General features: G+C 37.9%; 1 protein-coding gene across 1 annotated transcript; it reads right to left on the bottom strand.

Annotated features, from left to right (window-relative positions):
* Positions 1-172: 172 nt before the first annotated feature.
* Positions 173-8,282, bottom strand: LOC148819479 (nuclear receptor-interacting protein 3-like). The gene is made up of 7 exons (XM_088934770.1): positions 8,014-8,282; positions 4,774-4,956; positions 3,917-3,999; positions 2,560-2,699; positions 2,283-2,335; positions 1,628-1,725; positions 173-1,338 (listed from the first exon to the last, which is right to left on the bottom strand). Exons 1-7 carry the CDS (start codon positions 8,185-8,187, stop codon positions 1,323-1,325), a joined length of 747 nt encoding a protein of 248 aa, XP_088790896.1. The 5' UTR covers positions 8,188-8,282; the 3' UTR covers positions 173-1,322.
* Positions 8,283-8,949: the final 667 nt, after the last annotated feature.

Below are 8,949 nucleotides of genomic sequence, written 5' to 3' on the forward strand. Positions count from 1 at the left end.
TATTTTAATTTATTGTCCCTAAAGAATCAGTGTTTAAAATGTGTGCTTTGGTGTTATTAAACATTGTATCAAATGAGGCAAGGAGTAGTACATGAAATCTTACAGTATAATTATTTTTATGATCTACTAATCACAAAATGCTTTCTAATAATGAAGACACAATAAAGCAGAATTGCACTTAATATGATTTTTATTTCAAGCATAAGAGCTAATCATACTTTAAAGACAAACGACAGAGTCCACTTTTAACTTAGGCAGCTATGTCCAGATCAAAAAACTAACGTTAACTCTCAATGGCTGCTGCAACAAAACTCTATTTATTAGAACACATAAAAATACTCAGAAAGTCACCTTAATTTTTCACTTTGGTTGATACAATAACAATTAATCATATTAACAACATTACACCATATGTGTTATCTGTGCTATAAATCTCGAGTTATCAAAATACATTCACAAAAATTCATCTATATGTGGCTTATATAAACTAATACAAACCAATAGTTGCTTAAATAGGACTAGAAATACAGCTCCTAATATAGAAGTAAATACCTCTCTCTACAACTGTGAAAATACAGGCACTAAGCTGAAAGGTAGAGCTGGTGTAAATAAATCAAAACTGTTAAAAAAGCTTTAAAGTGTGGTTACAGTCTGCGATACAACTCTGCTTTATATATTTTTATCCACAGTCTTCCTACAAACAGAATGTAGAAACGGTTCTATCAATATTGAAAATTATAACTTTGGTTCTTTTGTGAACCTGTTCGTGCAGTAACAGGACCTCAGTCAAAGCAGTTTTAAATAACCACTAGCCTTCTTCATCCTGCTATATAAAAACACAATGTCTTTGATAAGCCAGTTACACTTACGGAACATTTTTTGAATTTTCTGTACTTGGAAATACAAGAATGTGATACATCTGGCTTAATTTGAAAAACGTCTTCAAAATTGTTGCTAAAAGCCAAAGCAGCTTTTCATATAAGAAACCTTAAGCAATATTAAAATTCTATGTTACAGCATGATAAACTTCAGAAATACTGTAAATGTGCTCCATTGTTTTTTTTTATGGTCCATATATATAGTAAACCAGTATGTACTACTATGCATGAAGATGACATCATTAACATGACACTTGCTATTATATGCAATTCATCATGGCCACAAGCAGATAAGAAAATAAGGGACTGATCTGCAATGGAAAAATGGAGGAACTGCGATGGCATACTGCAGGCTTTGTGAATGATTGTGTGAATTCTAATTAAGCAACTGTGCACAGATTGTATATTTTAGTGTTGGCAGTCATGTGCTGAGAAAACTGTGTTTCAAATTCCAGGAGAGCTGATTAGTAGAGAGAGAAAAAAGAAAAAAATTGATTTATTAAAGTACTTCTTTATGTATTCTCCAGAATACAAATGTCTCTAAACATTCATCATGGGCCTTGAAAGATAACAGTTCCAAAATGCATTTTTGGGACTTAAAAATATTTTAAAATAAAATCTAAATAAATAATGTTAAAAAGACAATGTAGAACTTTCTTTGTGTATCAGACTATTACAAAATCTATGAAACAGGAGCCGAGAAGATCATAAAATAGAACAGTAGAAAAATTAAAACATTTCATACTAACCTGTCTCCTTGCGATCCGTCTTTACCATCAACAAACTGAACTTGATCCTTTTCCACTCTGCCCAGAACTAAGACTCGCTTTTCTGTGTCTATCACACACTGAAAGAAGATGTCAAAACACATGGTTTTGTATATTCAGAGAAAAACATAAAAACAATAAATGGATAAATCACTCAGGTAGATAATGTTTATGCTGGACAGCCTGTAAAACATAATTAAAATAAACCATAGTGGACAGAAAAAAAAAGTTAAGAAAACTATTTTATCTAGTGTTTTTCTAGTGGAAATCATAATAAAATAAAGTAACAAAAAAGGGTTTTTTGGGCTGTAATGAAGATGAAATCAAGTTTGATGAAGATGAAATCAAGTTTATTTACAGAGCAGTATAACATCATAATATAGGAAGCTGCTACAGGTTTAACTCTAAAAAGCTGTAAAAAATAAGTAAAGCACACATGACAGAACACAACTGCATTAAGTGTAATGTAGCAAAATAAAAAAAACATATGCTGTATTTGTTATGACATCAAATTCCTTATTAGATGGCAATACATTCTGCCTTCAGACAGCAATGTAAACCATAATACAATTTTGGGGGTTTAGCTCTCCAGAGACCATTACTTATCTGTAATTGGAAATATTAACAGCTTTCTTACCTTCAATGACTTCAGAGTTTTACTGCCCAGTGACATAAAGTCCCTGTCATTTTCTGTAAAATGAATTAATTAAACTGTATCAGAACTGCCACAGTCATCATGTATATTGTATCAATACATTTCTAAATTACAGCATTCCACCATACTTGCAGTCAATATTCAGATCACTGCATGAAAGTTCAGAGAGATTGAACATTAAGTGTAGTCTTTTTGCTCAGTTCTCAGCAGTCATGATTTAACGTATAATATTACAGACTTTGGTACATTTTAAACTCACCTACAACAATGACTGTGCAGTCGACCTTCACATGCCCAATCATCAGAGACACTTTCTCAATCTGTCCCACAGCTTGGAAACGATGTGAAAACAGGAGGTTGTCTGTTTCAATTTTGTTCGCATTGACAGATTCCTTTAAACTGAAAAGGTAAAAATACACACTAGCTACTTGTTTTATGGATGGAAACACAAGCCTTAGATATACAGGACTGATCTGTGATTGCCAGCTGTGCAGCAGGACACAACCAGCTCAGTGCTACCTCGGTGGGGCTGAGATGAGTGAATCAGGGCTCTCTCAGCTCCTGGCACAACAGCACCCCCTACCACTTCCCAGGAACTGCGAGATTCACAGTGACATCACTGAGGACACGTCTCTCAGCCAATCAGAACTGTGCCGCCTATACGTTGCTGCAGAGCTTGCTGCATCTGAGAAGATAATGGCTTGATGGCTGGTAAGTTACCAATTACCCATTATTATCTCAATAGTAAATATTGGTTTGCTATTCCTCAATCTCTCAATGTGGGTGCACAGGTGATCCAGAGGTAATTGTTCAGACGGAAAGACTAGAATTGCAAAAAGAAAGTTTGCAATTCTAGATTGGGTGATATCATTGTAAAAATAATTGCCAATTTTCTTAAAGGAACTTTTTATCCTTTTTGTATTAAATGATCCACCTAATTCTCTTTGAGTCTGAGCCAGAAAAGCACTCTCAATGAAGTCTGAAATCTTGCAATTTGTAAATAAAGTTATATAAGTAGTAGTTGCATTGATCTTTCAGTGAAACAAATTCAACCCATGGTTTTCAGGCACTTTACTGCCATAAAACCTGTTGCTGAATTAAAAAAACAGTAAACATTGTACTACATAATGGTGAGAAGTCACTAGATGTGTAGCACAAAGACCATTCTATGAGCAGAATACTAACAGATTGTTTTGGAGAACAAATATTTTGCAGAGAGGTAAAGGGAGTGTATGACTAATAAGGAAAACCTGGGCTCCCAAGTGACTCTACCAGTATAGACGCTTGCTCATGCACAGGTAGAGCTCTGTAGACCAGGAGCTGTAGGTTCCAGCCTGAGTCTTGTCACTAGCCAACCGGGATTCCCTGAGTAGATGGCACATGAATGTCTGAGTTCCATCGAGGGGGAGGCTGGGAGAAGTTGGCCAGGGCCCTCTCCGGTCACAGCGACAGAGTGTGCGAGGGACGTGCTGCTTCTCCAATTGGTGCTGAACCTCCATCGGTTTGCAAATAGGTGCCCAGATAAAATAATCACGCAACAGGCTATTCCACCAGGTGGGCTGACAAAAAAGAATTGGTGATAATTTTTTTCTTATCCAATTGTTTGCGATGCATACCCGAGTCTGTCCAGACACGCAGTGGAAATGAAGTTATACTTGCAGCCAGTGTCAATCAGGACCTTAATCTCCCTCCCAGAGCACTGTTGGGAGCAGGGGAAATGAGATTAGTTAAATAGAGAACATTTCTCTATTGATTTAATGAAACCATAAATCAGCAGAATGGGACTATTAAAATTACATTAAAGCTGCATTAAATAGCAGAAACTGCACTACCACTACATTATTATTTTTCACATTAGCTAATAAAAACAGAGATACCAGCATTTTCACCTTTAGTAGCAACCAACGCTTGGTCTTTTTTCATATTTGCCAGTAAATGCCCAAGACAGCTGGTGTAATAATCCTCACTCAGAATCTCTGAAGGTCACGGGAAAAGTAGGATATCCTAATGTCCCAAGGCTGACTAGAATGTATTCATTCAAACTTTACCGTAGGTTGTACAGAATGTCCGATTAGACCAGCCAGCATTTGTTGGACATCATAAAAACAACTCAAGAACCCCTATATACTTTGAACAAAAGGTCAGATAAAAGCAATATTAAGGGGAAAATATGATATAGGTAAAAATAAAGCTTTAGAGTTACTTGCTTACACTTTCAAAACAAACAGGAGGTACAGGACACCACATGTACCATGAATCTTTAAATAAGGAGGTGCTGCACTTATGATTAAAAAAAAATACCCAAATAAATGACAAGGTTTTATTTCATATTTCTTGTTTACCCTCTCTACAAGTTTCCCAATCTTTTTAAGATAGGCTTCTGAAAAAATACAACATTGCTGCTGTATTACCCTGTTTAGCAGTCAACATTGCTTATATCTACTTTGACTGAGTTCTTAAAATGTGCTGTTACCTTGCAACACACAAATATGAGGTCCTCTTCCTCTGGTACTGTTATGCCCTCTGGTTTGCTGTGATGAAAACCATTGCTCTGCGCATGTATCGCATTGTTTGGGAGCCTTGTTCCACGGTTGTTCATTCGAAATCTCGACAGGTTTGTTTCCAGTAGTCGTCTCTGAAGGATGTTGTGTGGCTGCTGTAAAAATTAATAACTGCCTTTAATACTGGCAATTCTTTGTTTTGTCTCTACGCAGAGATACTGTCCTCGAAATGAACCAATCACAAACATAATGAAAGCAGTTGGATATAACACCCAAATTAACGAGGCTCACTTACCTTCATACACATTGTATTTGAGGTATAACAGAGTAATGTGCAAAATTCTAGTATACTAATGTGAGAGTATTAACTGTATATATCTTTGTATAGTTACTGTACTGTATATTTTGTTGATTGATTGTTGTTTTTTCATTTGCAGACATTTTTACTGAACATTTTAATATCCTCTTTTTCCATGCTCTTTTTAATTTTTTTAAAGCAAGTCAGGTCACTGAAACTATACCTCTCATATTAGCCCGGGAGAGAGGAAGGCAGAATCCATGTCAATGTGAAACATGCACTGCCAAGCCATCATCTAACTCTCCCTCCTTGAGCACACAGTGACATCAGCAGAGCTCAGGCCTCAGAGGGGGGACAGATGCAACTCTCCCTTTAACAAAGCAAGTTCACATGCACCTGACAAGTTGAAAGCATCACTGTCAGGTAGGAAGCTGAGGCATTCCTGGCCACTTTCAAACCTACCCAACACTGGAAGAGCTCAGCCAGCTGTGAATCTCATCACTAGCTAGGCTAGTGATATCACCCTGTGATCCCCCAGATTAAGAATCAAATCTGTGATCTGTGTGCACAATTTTATGTCTTGAGACACCCAGATGCCCCTTATCTGTGCTTGTGTTGCTCATTCTGAATTAAACATACTCATCACAAGAAAAGTGCTTAAATGCATAACAAAAATTAAGAGCTTTCTTTGCCTATGATGAAAACAACAACACCCTCCATCTTGAAATTGCACAGCTACAATGTTTGCCTTTCAGAAACTGGGGCTTAAGTGTTCTCTTCCTTTAAAAAGCCACATCTGCTGCTCTCCCAGAAAGCAGTACAAAATGTCTTGTGGTGATCTGCACTATAATCCCTTGGTGAAACACCCGCAACAAACAGATCTGGAAAAAGTTGTTGCAAGGAGAACAGCACAGTGTCGTTGCAGTGAGCACTAGTGTCCCAGGTTTGATTCCCGACTGGATCTCTTCCTGTGTCTGTGTAAGTTCTTCACGTTCTGCTCTTGTTCATATGGATTTTTTTCATCCACGGGTGCTCTGATTTCTTCCTGCCTTCCAAAGACATGCTAATTAACTGTTGTCTTTGTGTGCACTTTCACTGTGTCTCTGTGTGCACACCTGTCCAGTGTGTAACCCTGACTTGCACCAGGAATCGGCTCCGGGTTGCCTCCACTTTTACATGGAGTAAACGACTTTCTAATGAAGAATGTATGGTTTAAGGACATTTTATGGAGGACTGAGCAGAAAGGCAAGGATTAATAAATAAATCTTTCACTTTTTTGGTCAGCAATTTCGGGTTCACCTCAGGCTAATTAGAGGAGGCTTTAGACTCTCCCACATTTATGTGCCCAATGTCTGCCACTTGCAATGTTGAGCAGCACTTACATCATTCCCCTGCCTCATTGAGTGAATCACACTTCCTTCCTCTCGGGAGACAGCCCAGCCAGATCCCCCACACACTGCCAGAGAACCTCTGCTGCAGCCTGTAGGTCATTGTGGGATGTGTGGCACCTGCGTACCTGCGGAACCCTGGAGGATCTGTCCTCGCTGGCTCCACAGCAGTGACATCCAAATTAATTATACACAAGACACTAGCATCCATAATGAGGAATCTAGCACAGGCAAGGAAGAACTTTCCCAAAACTCATATTATCTCTTGTTCTGCGAAGGATTTATATCTTGCTCACTAGTATTAGATTGGGGGAATCAAGTAGTATACAGCTACCCAAAAGAGGGCTAGATTCTAGCAAGTCACTTGTTTGTCTGTAATATTATAAAACCTCTCAGCAGAGTCACCTCCAAAAGCTCCAGACATTTACACTCTGTGTTTTGTTTTGCCACAGAACACAATTTCAGTCAAAGACCTCCTGAATTAAGCATCGATTTGTACAGATATTAAAATGATCCTTTCCATATCAGACCAATACAAGGGCACCAGTAAAACTAACTGGCTTGGAAGATCTCAACTGAGAATTGTTAAGCACAGTTGGAAATACAAAAGTGGGGTTAAGTAGCTATATAACAACTTATTTGTTAATATTTTCTATAAATTCACTATGAAACTGCAGAACAACTAGGATTGAAATTGTGTAATACACAGCATAGAACATAAATACAAACATCATAATTCATAATGTAAATACTGTATAGTTCGCAATGCAACTTGTATAGGTGGCTCTCCGCCAGTTGCTAATAAACACTACTTTAAGAAAAGCAGACTATATATAGCATAAAACCTTGTTGCGACAGCGATTTGATCATCTGTGTAAATGTTATCAACCACAACCAAAACAAGATTTTTTTAATATTTCAAATCAATCTTCCTTAACGTAGTGCTTAGTTAATTTACAATTTGTAGCAGAGGTTGAAAAGGTTATATATGGTAGTACAGACTCCTTTTAGACGCCCGAAAATTATTATTTTAATAGCTTATTATACCACGGAGTTAATCAGCAGTCTGTTCAAGTTCATTTTCCCTGAAAAGGCCTTCACGAACAGATTCTCCTTAACGATGGGACAGCATAAAAAATAAAAGCTGTCGCTCGACCATAAACCTAGTCTGTTACCATTATTATTAGTAGAAATAATATCACGGTTATTATGTGCCATCAAACCTATTAAGTTTTAGGGAGACAACATCGTCTTCCCAACAACAAAGCATTGCATTTTAACTGATAACAGAAAATGTGGCTATATTAAAACTTTTAGAAAAGCTTATATCTTTGGAATGTCCCTCAAAAGGAAACGTCAATACTCGTAGCTATAACACTATATTCTTATCCGAATCATTAACTTCCAAGGCAATTAACTTGTTCTGAATACAGTACGTAAACACATTCAATAACGACACATGTTAAGATGGGCATATAAAAAAGACAGTCAATTAACACGTTTTAAACACGAAGGTAAACTCTAACCATTTCTTTTGAGGTGCCTAATTTCTTCAGGCCGTCTAACGGGAGCAGATCCGCGGAGTCCTTGTGCAGGAACTGGACCGCCTGCTTCATCCTCCGCTGCTGCCTCAGCGCAGCAGCCTCTCTGATCTCCATCTCCTTCCTGCTGCCGTCGGTTAGGACACCAGAATAAAACATCTCCGGCGAAAGGCAACTTCTTGAGGCTCCGTTTAAAAGAGCCAGAAGGAGGCAGAGCACGGTCTGCCGCTTTATATACAGGTGAAGCGCGGTGACGCGTCGGACGCCGCCTGTTTGGTGACCGCAGAGCCGAGCGCCGACGGTGACATTCAGCAATGACAGAACTCGGGGCACCGTTCAGAGAGAGATTAACACCAAGAGAATCCGTACGAATACGGAGGAGGCTGTCTATATAAGAAAAATAAATCTAAATCGTTTGTTTAACGACCTGTTGTTCGTTTACAGACAAGAACACTTATCTTGTCTAACACTAATCTGAAGGAACTATCTTCATACGGCGGTATTAACGGTCACCGGCACGTTGGGTTCAATCATTTCAGATTAGACAAGTAATATTGAGGGAACAGTTTAGAAATTAACCCATGAACCCATCTTTTCCCCGAAAATATTAACTTCAGGTTAAATCCGACGTGAAAAGTCAGTATTATTCTCTCACTGAAGGCTTCTCTGGTACAGAACAAGTAGAGGTTGTGAAAACTCTAGAAAAGCAGGAAAGCTAGAAAAATCATAACCGTTCATAACATGGATCAGACTTGAGGGTTCAAAAGGCATAATGTTAGAAGAATGCTACTGACAACCAAAATTCAAAAATCAATTATAATGAAATAAAGAGAGAAAGTTGGCTTTCATGAAAGATTTTAATTTTCCCGCTACAAAGACTGAGGAAAACCATCAGGGACACTGGAAGATGAGATTGAAATG

Source organism: Atractosteus spatula, chromosome 16, assembly GCF_055471065.1.
Source record: "Atractosteus spatula isolate fAtrSpa1 chromosome 16, fAtrSpa1.hap1, whole genome shotgun sequence".
NCBI classification, from domain to species: domain Eukaryota; kingdom Metazoa; phylum Chordata; class Actinopteri; order Semionotiformes; family Lepisosteidae; genus Atractosteus; species Atractosteus spatula.

What these genes read in the sequence shown, in the direction of transcription:
- LOC148819479 (XM_088934770.1), bottom strand. Translation starts at nt 8,187, where the DNA reads ATGTTTTATTCTGGTGTCCTAACCGACGGCAGCAGGAAGGAGATGGAG. An exon ending in GCGTGTCTGGACAGACTCGG is followed by an intron (nt 2,700 to 3,916) that starts GTATGCATCGCA and finishes TTACCTTTTCAG; the next exon opens with TTTAAAGGAATCTGTCAATG. An exon ending in CTGCACAGTCATTGTTGTAG is followed by an intron (nt 2,336 to 2,559) that starts GTGAGTTTAAAA and finishes TTCATTTTACAG; the next exon opens with AAAATGACAGGGACTTTATG.